General features: G+C 53.0%; 1 protein-coding gene across 1 annotated transcript; it reads left to right on the forward strand.

Annotated features, from left to right (window-relative positions):
• Positions 1 to 1,705: 1,705 nt before the first annotated feature.
• Positions 1,706 to 16,129, forward strand: FBXO10 (F-box protein 10; the record flags this gene model as incomplete). Its single annotated transcript, XM_009706920.1, has 6 exons — positions 1,706 to 2,290; positions 6,557 to 7,405; positions 9,830 to 9,979; positions 11,423 to 11,559; positions 15,317 to 15,387; positions 15,977 to 16,129. Coding segments are annotated over exons 1-6 (1,945 nt in total), but the record flags the coding sequence as incomplete, so codon positions are not given.
• Between the last annotated feature and the right edge of the window lie 147 nt (positions 16,130 to 16,276).

Below are 16,276 nucleotides of genomic sequence, written 5' to 3' on the forward strand. Positions count from 1 at the left end.
CTGAGCAGCGGAGCGCAGGTGTTTTTTCACGGCAGAACGTCGTCAGGATAACACCTGTCTGATCCCAGGCTGCCAGCAGGCACTGCCCCAGGGTGGCTCCGAAGCTTTTGGGGCCCTGGGCGCTCGGTCCCCGACGGCTGCAAGGCTGGCGTGAAGCGGTCAGCGAGGGCTCCTCAGTGTCCTTGGAGAAAGGCAGCATCCTCTCTTCTTGGCCGGGCTCGATGTCAGCATCACCTCGTCCTGGGGAGGTGCTGGAAGGTGCAAAACACAGAGTCTGTAGTTTTATTGGGTTTTTGTTGTGTGGTGTTATTCATTTTAGTAGTTTGGTAGTAAATGACAATGGCTCATTTTTATTTCAGTATTTCTATTGCTACCGCACAGTTTAATGGTAAGGGTTATAATTTAACCCATAGTGATAAGTCTGCAAAAGGGAGAGGAACAGCAAAGAGAAAATGCTGAGCTGTTTGCCTGCTTGAAAGATTGTGAGACTAAGTTGTGTCCCCCCCCCGCCCCAGGTTCTGCTGAGAACCCTTCCTCCTCCGGTGTTGGCGTCAGATTTCCATGGCATCGCAGTGCCCACCCTGGGGTTGTCATGCCAGGGGAGAGGCTCAGAGCTGCTAAGCCCCACAGACCATAGTCGGTGAGGGATGTGGCACCACAGACTGCAGGCAGTGCTGCTTCGGGAGTGTGGCAGCAAATCTGCATTTCTTCCAGTAAAGTTAAAGTCGGGGATTCCCCACTAGGTACCCAGGCGATGCGTGGGACCCTAGGACAAATTAATTGCAAGGCAAGTCTGTGCTTTCTTGAGCAGATTCCCTCATGATAGTTGCAGAATAGCTGGAAGTCAAGCTGTCTGCAAGGATGAGTAAAATTCCTTCCGTTTGGTCAGAGAGTATTGTTCAGAGCACGAAGCACTTGCCTGCCTTGCCAGTGCATATCCCAGAGAGAAGGGAGCCTCGTTCCCCATCTCTTTTAACAGCATCATATGTGAAATGAACTGTGACATTAGGGGGTAACCACAGTCCTCGCTTGAGTGCATTTCCTGGCATGTGAGTGGGCATGACCTGGCAGGGGCAAAGCCAGAACTGCCCAGTGCAGGGTCAGAGCCGCTCTGGCCAGCAAAGGCTCTCCTGGCCTCTCAGCTGACCTGGAGCCAGCCCGTGGACGTTACATGCCTTTTTGTGTTGTTTGTAGGGCTCTTACCACCCCAGAGCACTGATCTCTGGCTGCTGCGTGGTGAATAATGTGCATGAAGCGGGCTGCTTCAGGGGGAGTGGTGATGCATGGTGAAGCTCCCCATTTTTCATTATTGTTTTTTCTGATCGCTGATAATGACACTTCTGCTCTCAAATATCAAGTGGTAAATTTTGTGAGGTACCTCCCTGTTTAGTGAAGCCACTTGTCCAGTGCCTTGTGGAGAGCAGTGGGAGGTTGCCAAGCACACAGAACATCGGAAGGCTTGTCTACCACTGCAGGCACTGCGCCATGGGCCAGCATGGGAAGTAGGGGCTGAAGTCAGGTGCCACCAGCAGCCACCGTTTCTCAGGACAGGACATGGGGAATGACACTGGGGAAGTGGTGGCGTGACTTGGAGCAGAGGGGCATGGTCTTGCATGCCAGCAGCAGCAGCCTCGCCTTCCCCGCTGTGCAGCAGAAGCTCTGCGGGTTCACCGCTGACTCTGTGTCCTGTCTTTCGCAGGTGCTGATGGAGGTCGGTGGCCTGCCAGTTGAGCTGTGGCAGCTCATCTTGTCCTACCTGCGCCTCCCTGACCTGGGCCGCTGCAGCTTGGTCTGCAGGGCCTGGTATGAGCTTATCCTCAGCCTGGACAGAACGCGCTGGCGGCAGCTCTGCCTCAGCTGCCTCGAGCACAGACACCCCAACTGGCCCAACCAGCCCAGTGTGGAGCCGCAGTCCTGGAGAGAGGCCTTCAAACAACACTACCTGGCCTCCAAAATCTGGACTAAAAACATGCAGGACCTGGAGCCCTCCAACTGCTTCTCCCTCTTCCAGAGGAGGAAGGGCCGTCGCCAGCTCTCTGTCGGCATGGGGGGCGAGTTTGGCAGCCTCCAGACCGCCCTGGCTGCGGCCAACCCCTACGACCGCCTTGTGCTGCTGCCTGGCGTGCACGAGGAACAGAGCGAGGTGCTGCTGAAGGTGCCTGTGGAGGTTGTGGGGCAGGGCAGGCTGGGGGACGTGGCACTGCTGGCGAGCATCGACCAGCACTGCCCCACTGCCCGCCTCTGCAACGTGGTCTTCATGCCGACCCGCTTCAGCTCTGTGCTCTACAAGGTGAGGCTCAGTGGAGTGAGGGCCGTGAGGATGGTCTGGCTGCCAAAGTGTCATGACCGAGGGGATTGGGCGGTCTGTGGGCATCGGGAGAGCGCAGCTGGGGGTTTGTGGGACTCCTAACGTCTGGGGGCTCAGGGGCTTTGTCCTCTGAATGTCTCCACTTGATTACAGTACAGCATCAATCAATAGTATGGCAGCAACCAGTGACAGAAACAATCAACAGCATAGCAATGACGAATAACAGCAGCAAACAAGTAAGTAAATACTATTGCAGGTTGCTGCAAACTTACCGTCAATACAACAGCAGATATGCTTGTGATAGCTTACTTATATGGATATATAATACAGGTATCAAGAGAATTAGGCAGATTTCAGAAGGGGCCAAACCATCTATCATAGGTGAATTATTGAGAGGTCATAATTGTGGGGTAAACTAGAAGGGTTTTATTAATGGTTAAATGATGATCAAATGATAATTATTTGATGATTGAATAATAATTAAATGGTAATTAAATGGTGATTAAGCAATAATTGAATGGTAATGAAACACTGATTTAACAATGATTTGACACTGATTTAAATGGCAATTTAGACAGTGGTCAAACATTCTACTACTAACTACACTTGTAATAATTAAGCTATAGCTGGGTACATAAATGTCACTAACATACAATATACTTTTAGGCCTAATGTAAAATGTCGCTTGCCTCATTATAGGTATCAGATGCCGGCTAAAGGGTCTCTCATCTTCAAGGAGTGACCTTGAGAGGCATCCCTGCTCAAGGGAGATCACTACTGTGCAGCCCACTGCCATACAGGAGAGCCCAGTGGGCTCAGGGGGCTGCAGGTATGGATAGTGTAAAGTGGTGGACTCATAGTCAACCCTCACCTTTGGTGTTTGTGCAGGTGCACAGCTGTACTAGTCTTAGTTTTGTCTAGTCCCAGCTGGGGCTGGCACTGTTAGCTCCTGATAAGATGTGGCCTAGACTCCTTAGTCCCTGAGAAGATCTGGCCTGGCACTGTTCTCCTGGTTTGCACAGCAGGGCTGACTTCAGTCAGGGCTACTTGTGGGTGATGCCCGAACCAAAGCACTGCTTACTCACTCAGAGTGGGTGCATCCGTTACACCATCCCAGAAGGGTACCGAGCCGTCACAGAGGCAGGAGAGCAAACTGAACCAACCTCAAAAGTGGGGCCAAAGGAGACCAGCAAGGTAACAGAGTCACATCAAAGATGCTTTGTGTCACAGTCTGGAGTCAGTCAGGCATCCCTGGCCAGGATCCGAGATCTCATAGCAGTTTCCTGGTGACAATTCAGCTGGTTTAGGAAAGGAAAAGTACATGCAGGATGGGATGTTCTCAGAGAGAGAGGCTGCAATTTGGATAAAAATTAAGTCTGTTTTAAGAGGATGTGGCATGCCACCACTTTGAGCAACCAGTAGATGCTGTTAATTTCCATTTTTCACTTGGAACAACCAATCAAAGATGATGTTTTTGTTCTTTTAGAGCAATTTTATTTTTCTAGGCTGTTTCCACTTTTCCAGATGATAAGTTGCCGTTACAGTCCCTTGTTTTTTGCATTTATTGGTGGTATCTCAGGATGTCTCTGGTTTCTCAGTACTCGGCTGCACCTCAGAGGTGCAGCTGTGCTTTTCAAGGATGTTTCTGACTCCCAGGCTGGCAGGTGTTTTCCCTTGTTCAGTGATTTTCCCATTCTCACTACCTGCCTTTGTGACTGCTGACATGGCGAAGCGTGAGCATGCAAGAGGCACCCCCAGGAGCCGGCATTACCAGTGGTGCGCCAGCCCTGCTGCCCCAAAAGCCAGTTGCCACTGATGTGCGCTCTGCCCTCGGCCTGGGCTGGGAGCCTTTGGCCGGGATGCCCAGGGTCTTCTCCAGACCTAAGCCAGGACACGGGATCAGGGGCCCAGCCCCGCTGCCATGGTCTGCCCTGCACCCTTGGGCTGTGCCTCCAAAAACAAGACCTTCCTCATGATGAGTCAGCCCATCATCAGTTATAATTTATGGTTTCATTTCCTTTTCACCGTTTTATTACGTGACATATTGTCATGGTTTAACCCCAGTCGGCAACTAAGCAGCATTCAGGTGCTCACTCACTCCTCCCCTCATCCCAGTGGGATGGGGAGGAGAATCAAAAAAAAAGTAAAAAAACTAATGAGTTGAGATAAGAACAGTTTAATAACTAAAGTAAAATAAAATACAATACTCACAATAATATTATAATAATTGTAATGAAAAGAAATATAACGGAAGGATAAAACCCAAGAAAAGACAAGTGATGCACTATACAATTGCTCACCACCCGCTGACCGATGCCTGAGCAGCAATCTCCGAGCAGCGATCGGCCCCTCCCAGCCAACTCCCCCAGTTTCTGTACTGGCCATGCTGTTCTATGGTATGGAATAGCCCTTTGGCTGGTTGGGGTCAGCTGTCCTGGCCATGCTCCCTCCCAGCTCCTTGTGCACCTCCTCGCTGGCAGAGCGTGGGAAAGTGAAAAAAATCCTTAATTTAGGATTAAGTGCTACTTAGCAGCAAGTAAAACATCAGTGTGTTATCAACATTATTCTCACACTAAATCCAAAACTCACTGTACCGGCTACTAAGCAGAAAAATAACTCTATCCCAGCCAAAACCAGGAGACAGACTTAACTTAATCAGACTGAAAATCCCTGGGAGAAGATGCACCAGCACATGGTGGGAAATCCGAGTCACAAATCTGCGGAGAAAGTCCCTGTTTGTCTGCGGCCATGAGCTGGGTTGCTGAAGTGGACATGTGGTGTCTGGCTCAGCAGTGTCTCCTGCATTTGGCCGGTTGGCGTGGCTGCATTTTGCCTTTCGGGCTGTTGCTCGGGTCTCCATGCGCAGCGGGGTGATGGTACAGCCCTTCAGCTGCTGTTGGTGGAATGAGAGCGTTTCCTTCCAAATCCATCAATGAAAAACAAATTTGAAAAGCAAACTTACACCAATCCTACTGGCAGTCATTAAAACTCTGGGAATGGGAATTTCAGAAGGCCTTTCACAAGAAGCCTCTCAGAAACTGATTTTATTGTGTCCCTTTTAATTAGCTTATTTTAATTAAAAAAAGGGAAGGTACGATTCAGTCTGGAGCAGGCGAGCGGTCTGAAGGGATTTCTGTTTGGTTGTCTTTGGGTAAAGAAATGCATTTCAAAACCTGTTTGCAGTATGACCACTTCTGAGAGTGCTTAAGGCTGAAAACAGATGTTAGGATGGTGTGTTTGCTGCAACTCTGAAAGTCTCTGTAAAACTGCCCCAGCTCACAAGCTATTGATCTGTCTACTTTTAATGTGGTGCACTAGGCAATCAAGAGAGAACCTGGGGAGAGAAAATAATGATTTAGGAGATTCTCACTCAAATTAGGAGTACAGTGGAATTCCAAGCACACCACTCAGCTTTTCTGACCTGGCTCCTCCGTACCTTGTTGGATTTCTGTTGGTCTTTTCTGTAGCTAAGCAGAGACTTGCCCTGCCTGCGCAGGAGAGAGATATTTGGCCATGCACAGTCATCCTGGTGGTTTCCCAGCATCCATAAATTGCGGTGTGTGTTGCCTAGCAAAGCGGGAAGGCCATGTACCAGCCAGTAAGATGGGAAACCACCATCAGGAAACAAGGAATTGATGGTGTCGCTCCTCCTGCCGTGTCACAACATAATGCCAGTGCAGCAGTGTGGCCCAAATTTTGACGTGTTTTGCTTTGCACTTGTTGGATTGTGGGTGCAAAGTCCTTCCACCAAGTATGCTGACGGCTCCAGGGAGGATTGTAGCTCTCCAGGCCAACTAGGCAATGTTTGATGTCATCTTACCTGCTGCTTCACCCAGTAAACCCCTGAGTCCGTTAACAATGCCAGCTGGCAAATACACATCTCCAAGGCTGCAAACTCTTCTGTGTAGGGAGTGTTGGTAAGGTTTAGTGATCTTGGCACATCGAGGCCCTGTCTGCTCCTGCACGTGTCGGCTGCGCCTTGCTGAGGCTGCTAAGCTGTCTCTTGGCAGGCAAGTTAAGGAGACCTTGCCAGTAGGGAAGAAAGTCAGGAGGTGTCCCTTGTTGCAAGATACTCGCTAACTCAGCTCACAGCATTGCATCTGTGCCTGTGTGAGTCTGTTGCGTTTGTGACACCTGAATGCGTATCGTGTTTGTGAGCGTGAGCTTGTTTGCTCTGGAGGAACTTCATGGTACACCCAGGACTGCTTTTCTTGCTTGCAATGATCTCACCTTGTGCTTACTCTCCAGACGACCTCAGGCTACGTCCAGTTCGACAACTGCAACTTTGAAAGCGGGCAGCTGCAGATCCATGCGCCAGGGACGTGCCAGGTGAAGTTCTGCACCTTCAGCCAGTCCAGCATCCACCTCCGCAGCATGTCCCTGTGCATCCTGGAGAACTGTGAGTTCACCGGCAGCGAGAACGCCTCTGTAACTGTGGAGGGCTGCCCGAGTTCGGATCGTAACTGGGCCTGCAAGCATCTGGCTCTGCTGACCAAGTCTTGTGCAGCGTCCATGCGGGAGCCTGACCCAGCCATCTGCCCCGTGGCCAGGTGGGATGGCTGGAGGGAATCGCTGCTGGAGCCAGTAAGAAAGTGCGAGATTGTCATAGGGGAAGAGCGAAGCAGCTTCCTTGCTGCTGTGGGTGCTAAAGCCCAGCTTGGCTCAGCCCAGGAGGACACTGAATTTGGACACAACTTGCGGGCAGCAAAGGAGGAGGAGTACCCAGCCCTTGACTCGAACTCCAGTGGCAGTGACTTACACAGTGATGATGAAGGGGATGTTCAGGCAGCGTACAAAGTGCCCTATCAAGCCCACAGCCTGAGTCACACGCTTCCTGATGTTACAGACAGCAGGCTTCAAAGCAACAGACTGCAGGCCCTTCAGAGGGACCTTAAGCTCAAGTCTCTGCAGCAGGAGCTGCAGGAGGACAAGGAGGCCCAGTCTTTGGCTAACTCTCTGCAAGGCTGCATCATCCGACAGTGCCTTTTCAGGGATGGAAAGGGAGGAATATTCATTTATTCACAAGGGCAAGCAAAACTGGAAGGAAGCATCTTCAGGCGTCTGACCTATGCAGTGCGCTGCATACAAAACAGTAAGGTGCTGTGAAGACTGCTGCGAGCCTTCTTCCCTCTCCCTCCTGCTCCACTAGCTCCTTTCCTATGCATGGCCGGGGTTAACCAGTCCAAACAAAAGGCAGGTCACTGGCAGCTGCCTGCTGTCTGCATGCAGTAATGTTATATTTGCAGTTGGAGGCATTAACTCAGTGGCATGTTGGGGTTGTGTAGTCAGGCCCGCTCTACCTGTAAATTAAACTCTGACCCTGTAAAAGTGCTGCTGGTTATCATCACCTTTGCTGCTCCCAGCACAGCCCATACCACAAATGCAGGGACTTGGGGACTGCGGTGTCAACCCCTGATCCTGCCCCTCGCCATGGCCAGTCCTGGCTGCTTCAGGGGAGCCTGCAGGAGTGGATGCCTGCTGCAGGCAGAGATGGCTGTAAGGAAAGGTGATGGCTGGGGACGTGTGCTGGAGGCCGAACTGAGGTTTTCCCTCAGCACAGCATCATCTAACCCTGCCCTTGGCCAGAGCTCTCCGCTTCTGTGCATGTGCTGCTCTTCAGACAGGACGGTGGTGGCGAGGACTGGAGGGATAACCACGCTGCCGAAATCCCCAGTGTGGGCGGTGTTGAGGGGGCTCGGGAGGCTTCTCTGCAGGCACCTGCCCAGAGCAAGACCATCCCCACCACTTGGTCGGGTCGGCCCAGGATTTGGGCCCATTTTTGACTCTATTGCTTTAAAAGACTGCGGATAAAAGTTTTGTGCAGGGAGAGGAAGGGGAATGTTTTTCTGCCCAGTTCTGGGAAAGGGCTTTGCTGTGATGGTTCTAGCTCCCCATCTGCAATCCCCACAGAAGGACTGCCGAATGCTGTTGCCTGTGCAGAAGCACTTTGCTTCTTGGCAGTCGAGGACGACTCCTTTCTTCCCAAGGGATACTCGTACCAGAGGTGCCCTCCTGAAGGCTGACCCACAGGCAGAGTGGCGGCAGGAGGGAGCAGAGGCACCTTGCACGGCTCTGCCATGCTGTTCAACTCCTCTGAGCTGCTCAGGGGCTGTTTTCCTGGGAGTTAGCCTAGCAACAAATGCAGGTCTGGCACTTCGACCTCCATTCTGTTTTTATTCGCTTCGGTTTGCCTCCAGTTTGCTCAGCAGCTTGGTTTTAACTGGTAGCAAATGGGAGGGAGATGAGGCCAGCCCAGCTGCTGCTCTCGGTGAGAATTTGCTCACCTAGGAATGAGCGCAGAGGCTCTTGTCAAGAGGTGGGTGTCGGAGCATCAGGCAATGGGAGACAGTGAAGTGCTTGCCTGTGAGATGGGGGCAAGGTGCAACACGGAGTGGGAGCGTGACGGAGCTGGTAAGGGCTCACTGTCCTTGCACAGCCAGGACCCTTGGGCGCAGGGCAAGCCTGGGCCAGGATCTGGTATGTGGGACCCAGCTGGAGCAGGTCCCTGCGTTTCTTGCCTCCTGTACCTCCCTCCCTGGGCAACCAAGCATGCCTCGTGGAGACAGGCAGCTGTCAAGCCCTGCTGAGCTCCACGTTTAGCTGAGAGATTGAATGAAGCACCTTTCTGGAATGGGCAAATAAAAGGAAGTATAATTTAATTACCTTCTGATCTGTGTTGCTCATTGAAGTGGGGTATGCAAAGGCAATTTGTGGATTATTTCTTAGCACTTGTAAGACATGGATTTGACATTATTTTGTTTGGCTGGAAAATATTAAAGATTGCTGCTGTGTAAATATTTAACTACTTATTTGCTTAGAGTAAACTAGTTGTTATGAGTGGTGTCAGTGACTTTGGATTGCTGGCCGGGCCGTTTCTGCCCCTAAAAGGCAGGATCTTTGTTCTGAAGGTGCAAGGCGACAGACAGGTCACACGCTGAGCGTGTGTGCTGTAGCACGCTGGCCCAGCCAGCTTCATGGAGACTCGTGGGAGGCTGCGCGGCATTTGACGTGTCGCCTCTGAGCATCTCTGAGAGCAGAGAGTCAGGAGGCAGCCTGTGGCTGACTGCGTACAGGTTGGATGCCGATGCCTGAGCAGGGATGGGGCAGGTCTGTTGTACTGTGGGCGATGTGGAGGTGGGACAGGGAATGGTCACTCTCTGTTGCTGATGATGTGCAAGTGCAATGCAGTGAATGAAGCCATTGGGCTTTGTTGAGCAGAGGGATGTGTCAGGGCAAAAGGATATCTTTGCTCTGACTGTGCAGCACCAAGCACTGTGGGTTCCCATGCCCAAGCAGACCCATGCCAGTGGGTAATGCCCAACAGGATTAACCGTAGCACTTGTCCACAAATGCTGATGTTCCTTTCAGCTGGACTGTGTGCCTGGTACACCCTGGGTCGTGGGAGAGGCAGAGAGGTCATAGATGCACAGAGGCTGCAGACGGGAGAGCTATACCCTTTGGTCATGTCCTCTTTGTCGTCCTTCTAACTGCAACTACAGGTAGTTCTCCTCTTCCCTGCAGGTTATTATGCTGAAGAATGACATCCACCATTGCAAAGCATCGGGGATATTCCTGCGCCTGTTGGCAGGAGGCCTGATTGCAGACAACAACATACATTCAAACTGTGAGGCTGGAGTGGACATTCGTAAGGGAGCCAACCCCCTTGTTCTGGTACGTACCCCTCCAAGCCATGCTGGAGGGCAGTGCGCTCTTTCTCTCACATGCTGTTTCTCTCCAAGTGGCAACAGGGATCCATCTCCCATTATAGAAAACACTGACCTGTCTATTAGCTTTGCCCTTCAGCCTGTTCCTTAGGTTTTTGTTGATCAATTAGACTACCGCTAACCCCATGGGTAAGGCACAGCAACGCACTGCCTGATGATACATGCATGGTCTCCCGCTGTACTTGATGGGATGTCTTAAAATTGGTACTCATAGAGGGGAGGGGAGGGGGATGTTCCCCTATCAAATAAACACTCCTGTGTAATGAGTGAACTCGTGCACACAAGGTAGTCAATCGGCACTGTGCTGTAAATTGTTTCTCCTACAATGGGAATCATGTTGTCTGCCCTGGGAGCCTGGTGGAGGGTCTCAGCTCTCTGCGCACCCTCAGGCACGAGGGGAGCAGCAGCCCGCTCTCCAGCGGCACAGCTTCTCCTCTGAATCGGTAGTGTCTCCAGCTGTGCAGTGGGTAACCTTCTCCCTGTTTACTGAGCGCTGTATCTGTAGCCATCCTTGAGGGAACCAGGGCCTCACTGTGCAGTGGAAGGCAGAGAGGTAGGTACAAATTACCGCCTGAGTGACCCTGTGGGTGCATCGAGCTCTCGGTGTGAGCTCTGCACAGGAGGTGGGGCTGGCAGAGCTGCAGCCCTGTGGAGGTGGAGGTGGCAACTCAGCCATGGAGCTGCGGGCCATGTCTGGCCTCGGTTGCAGCTTTGAGCTGCTGTTTGTTGCTTTGCCTGGTTTGGCAGTTCCTATGCCGCCACTCTGCGAGATACCAGGCTGGGACTGCCGTCCTGCTCAGAGGGTCCCAGCGTACTCCTGTCCTCACAGGAGATGTTGGCCGCTGTGGAGAGAAGCAGCCATGTGGCTGTTGACAGTGGTCATTCAGGCTGTGCAAAGCACTATCTAGCAGCTTGAGAAAAGGTACCACACTCTAACGCCGAGCTCCCCGCTTGGACTGCTGCCTACAGCTCCTGTGGGGTGCCACCGAAGGTCTCTTCCTTGTGGTGGCCGTGGGGAGGTGTTGGACTTGCAACCCCATCAGCCCTGCCCAGTGTCAGATGGGCTGCAGGGAGCAAGGCATCACTGGGTCCAGGGCAGCCCTTGGACATGGCAGCAGGAGCTGCTGGAGGAAGAAGAGGCTGCAGGCATGATGGGAAGGAAAATTTGGCATGGTGTACTAGAACCCCAAAGAAAGGTAAAAGTTAAGTGTGCCTTGACCATTTGAGAGTAATTTCTTGGCAGCTGGATTAATTACCCTTCTGCCCTTTTCCCCAGCAGGGTTGGTAGCTGTTGCTTTTCTTTGTGGTTGCTGTCTCCTCTTGCTCACTTTTGAGTGACCTTCCTTCCTTTTGCTTTATTCTCTCTACATGTGCAAAAATAAAACCATAGTGCAATAAGATACACAGTGGCCTTCGCTCAGGCATTGTCGTCGCTGGCAACGGAAAAGGCATCATCCGTAGCAATCAGATCTATGGGAATAAAGAAGCTGGCATTTATATTCTGTATAATGGAAACCCTGCTGTGAGGTATGTTAGCTAGCACTGACCTCTGTCTCTCCTCCTTTGCCTGTAAAGAATTATTCCTCCAACTGTGCACACTTCTCTTTTTTTCTGTCCGCACCATAGGGCAGAAATAGGACCATGGTGCAGTAGTGGCTTTCTGTGACTTCCCTCTGTCTGCTTGCTGCACCCAGGTCTTTGCCAAGTACCAGTCCTGGGTTTTTCCCGTGGATCTGAGGAGGACACGGGCTGTGTTCAAATGAACAACACATGTCATAGTGCTTTTTGCAGGAAAAGGAGAAACAGACCTTGGCACTCCCATCATTGTTACTCCAGTTCACCTTTCTGCTTTAAACACCTGGAGCTGATGACTTGTGTGTGTTTCATACGATTCGGTTTAGATGTTAGTATTGGTGCCTCCCAGGCTTTCTTCAGGTTGATGCCATCAGCTTTACCTGGTGGTATCAACTGGTAGCAATGAACCCAGAAATGAGATGGCAGCTGGAGCATGGCATTGGTGGCGGATGTGAGGAGCATCTCATCTATACTGCCACTGCTTCCCGCCTCTCACTGCGCCTGTGGGTGATAAAGAACAGGTGTGTGACAAGTCTCTGCAGTGCTATAGAGCAGGGTGGGGCACAAATTGAAGAAAATGGTTGCCCTGGATAACCCCCTAGCTGGGATGTGAGTTTTCATGCTGGAAGTGTTGATAATTAACAGTGCTTCAGACTCAAGTCCTGCAGAGCTAATGAAAGTGACTTCTTGCAGGTTCATGATCTCTACGCAGAGCTGCTGAGGTTTAGACAGACTACCTGTACGGACACTTGAGAACAGGTTACTGAGGCACTTGAGACCTGGAGAGGAGAAGTCTGCACCATATGTACCAGCCCTGAAAATACAGGCGTCAGGGCCGGGCTTTCCAACAAGGGATTATGAAAGTGGTGTCTCAGAGAGGTATTGATTTCTGAGAAAAGTGGTATTGTAATGGCAGGGCCCAGCAGTGCAGAGGAAACAGGGTGCGGGATGGAGAGATTCACTAGATATCCTTCCCTCTGTACTTTCTTGCCACATCATTTGCAACCCCAGCTTGCATCTCATGACTGACGTGTGACCACCCATGCTTGCTGGCACGTAGGAGATGATGGGGAGGAGGCAGGGGGGAAGATTGGTGGGAAAACAGTTTTTTTCTTCTGACCAGCTGCCTGTTTTGGAGGAGCCCTCCTGCTCCGCTTGTGCATGCTGCTCTGCGCTGCCTTTGGTCTGTGCTGGCTTGAGGCAGACTCCAGCACTGGCCGAGGCTGTGTGCACCAGCGCTGTGGGATCAAGTGCATCCTCCGCAAGTTTGCAGACAACACCGAGATAAGTGGCGCAGTTGACACGGCTGAGGGACGGGATGCCATCCAGAGGGACCTGGACAAGCTTGAGAGGTGGGCCTGTGTGAACCTCATGAGCTTCAACAAGGCCAAGTGCAAGGTCCTGCACCTGGGTCGGGGCAACCCCAGATATCAATACAGGCTGGGGGATGATGTGATTGAGAGCAGTCCTGTGGAGAAGGGCTTGGGGGTACTGGTAGATGAAAAGCTGGACGTGAGCTGGCAATGTGCGCTGGTAGCCCAGAAAGCCAACCATGTCCTGGGCTGCTTCCCAAGCAGCGTGGCCAGCAGGTCGAGGGAGGAGATTCTGCCCCTCTGCTCCGCTCTGGTGAGACCCCCCTGCAGTACTGCCTTCAGCTCTGGGGTCCTCAGCACAAGGAGGACATGGACCTGTTGGAGCGAGTCCAGAGGAGGCCACGGAGACGATCCGAGGGATGGAGCACCTCTGCTGTGAGGACAGGCTGAGAGAGTTGGGGGTGTTCAGACTGGAGAAGAGAAGGCTCCGGGGAGACCTTAGAGCAGCCTTCCAGTACCTAAAGGGGGCTTATAAGAAAGATGGGGAGAGACTTTTTAGCAAGGCCTGTGGCAACAGAACAAGGGGTAATGGTTTTAAACTAAATGAAGGTAGATTTAGACTAGATAAAGAATTTTTTCAACATTGAGGGTGATGAAGCACTGGCACAGGTTGCCCAGAGAGGTGGTAGATGCCCCATCCCTGGAAGCATTCAAGGCCAGGCTGGATGGGGCTGTGAGCAACCTGGTCTAGCTGAAGATGTCCCTACTCATGGCAGGGGGGTTGGACTATGTAACCCTTAAACGCCCCTTCCAACCCAAAGCGTTCTACAATTCGGTGATTCTGTGGGCTACGCTGGTAGCCTGCCTTGCTCTGTCTGGACAGCCGGGTCTTCCCTCGGCTGCCAGGCTGATCAGCCCTGCCCTACCTGGCAGGCAGCTGTGCCTGGAGGGGCAGCTGTTGCGGGGCAGCTGTGGCAGGGCAGCTGTGGACAGCTGAGGTACCAGCTGCCTGGCGAGGAGGGGAGGCCCCGCTCTGCCTGCCCTGGTCCCTGGGAGCAGGACAGCAGCACGAAGCGCTGCACCCACTCCTCTGCCCCCAGCCAGCGCTGGTGATTGTGCGTCGCTGGTGATTGCCGATCACCGGCACTCCTGTCCCACCCAGGCTTGCTGCTGTAGAAGCTCCTCTGCTCCCTTCTCAGTCCGGGGGGAGCGGAGTCATCTCTGCTGAGCGCTCCTGGGTGGATGCCGGGGCAGAGTCCTTGCTGGGCACTCTGCTCAGTTAGTGTTTTTTTCTTCGTGATCATCCTCTGAACCTCAGCAGCAAGCCAGAGATGCGGGGTCACGTTGTGGAGGAGGAGCTGCTGGTGGGCTTGGGGCTCCTGGGCTTCGTTCCTCCTGAGAGGTGGTACGTGGGAGCCCCGGCATCAGCGGGTGGTGCCTCTGCAGAGGTGCAGTGGGGCCCACGTCTGCTCTCCAGGCTGTCGTTCCCAGCACAGCCCTGCCTCTGATCCTGCCACCGTGTTTAATGTTTTCTGCCATCAACTGTGATCACCATCTGCCCGCTGGCTTTGGAGCTCCTCTCGGAGCAGCAGTCCCATGGCTGACAAAGCCTCTCACCTCCTCCCTGGGGTCGGGGCGACGGGGAGCACAGGTTAAAGCCCTCACAGACTTCTCTGCAGCGTCCACCTAGGTGGGCACTGGCTGCTACATGTTGCGTCTCCTGCACTTTTGCACAGGGACACAGGGGTCTGCGACTCAGAGCCCCCTGCTCTGCACCAGCCCTGGGGGTCGGGGGGGCGGCAGCAGCCAGCCACTGGTGGTCTGCGTCCCCACGGGGTGTGCTGCATGGTGCTGGGAGACCTGAACGTGCAGGGTGCTTTGCAGAGGAGCAAGTTTAATCCTGAGGAGAAGAAAAGTCCATCTCGGGCGTGGGGCTAGCGGTGGGTGCACGTAGCCGGTGGGGTGGAGAGACTGGGCTGAAGGAAGCAGCACTTGGTTCCCCTTGTCCGTACGTTCTCTGGGACTGCAGTTGTGGCTGGCCACTCCTGGAGAGGGGACCTTGGCTGGACAGACAGCTAGTCTGACACAGTGACCTTTTGGATGTTCATGAGCGCCTACTGCTCTTTGAATGCTCTTACTGACATGTGTTTCTCCTTTGTGCTTTCACGTCCTTGAAAGTGGTTCAGCTGTCAGTGGCTCCACTATGGTTTGCATGTGTTTCCCCCGCTGTGCTTCCCTCTGGCTGCACTCGGCTGCGGGGATGCCCCGTGCCTGGCTCTCACTGCCGGGCACTGGCGACAGACTGACACGTAGCCAGCCAGGGAGACTGGTGCCTCTGCAGAGACCCACTGCGCTGGCACCACTGCCGCTGGTGACTTTCTTTTCTTCTGCCTCAGCGGGAACCACATTTTCCAGGGACTGGCTGCTGGAATAGCAGTGAATGAGAATGGGAGAGGTCACATCACAGGTATGGGAATGAAAATGATGCTGTTATGCCCAGTTTGTTTCTGTCTTTAAGCCTCTGTCTGTTTGTTTAATTGCAAAATTTACCTTGTTGTGGTACTTGGGTGACTTTAGGTGCAATAATCCCCTGGTTTGCATTTTCTAGTTGGCATTTCTGCCATTGATGGAGGGAGTGTGTTCTTCCACAGCACGTCCTCCAAATTATTGTTCCCTTTGTCTCTGGCCTAGCTGGGACATTGAACTGTGCTCCAGAGCAATACGCCACGTGGACTGCTTTTTTTCTCTCCTTTGCCATTCAGTTTATAAGCTAAAGCTCTCAATGTCATTTTCCTCCTGTCATGGCATCTCTTGAGCGGTTTCGCACTCTGCTCTTCACCTGGGAGGACAGGGAGGTGGTGGTTACTGGAACTGCTAATGACCGGTGTCCTCTGCGGGAGAGCATTGCCGGGGCATGGGGAAGCTCCTGGGGCTTGGGTTTTGCCGCAGGTGATGGGAGCTTTTCAGTGGGGCCAGGTCTTGGCTTGCCAGGTCTCCTTGCTCTTCTGTAGGCAGGAGGCCCGAGTGGTCACCTTGTCCTCCCTGCGTGGTCCTAGGGAATGTCATCTGCCAGAACCAGTGGGGTGGGGCAGACATCCGCCATGGGGGCGACCCCCTCCTCAGGAACAACCTCATCTCCTGTGGCTACTCAGACGGCGTGGTGGTGGGCGAGCACGGGAAGGGCCTCATTGAAGGAAACATCATTTACGGTAAGAATCAGGCTGGGGTGGAGAAAGATTCGCACCTTCTCCCCCATCCTCTTGGGCTTGCTGGGCTGCTCTCTACCTCCAGTGTGCTCTGGAGCTGCAGTGGGTGCCCAGGAGGGGGCTGGCAGTGGGTGCCCAGGAGGGGGCTGC

This window comes from Cariama cristata, unplaced genomic scaffold (genome assembly GCF_000690535.1).
Source record: "Cariama cristata isolate BGI_N322 unplaced genomic scaffold, ASM69053v1 scaffold4989, whole genome shotgun sequence".
Taxonomy (NCBI): Eukaryota; Metazoa; Chordata; class Aves; order Cariamiformes; family Cariamidae; genus Cariama; species Cariama cristata.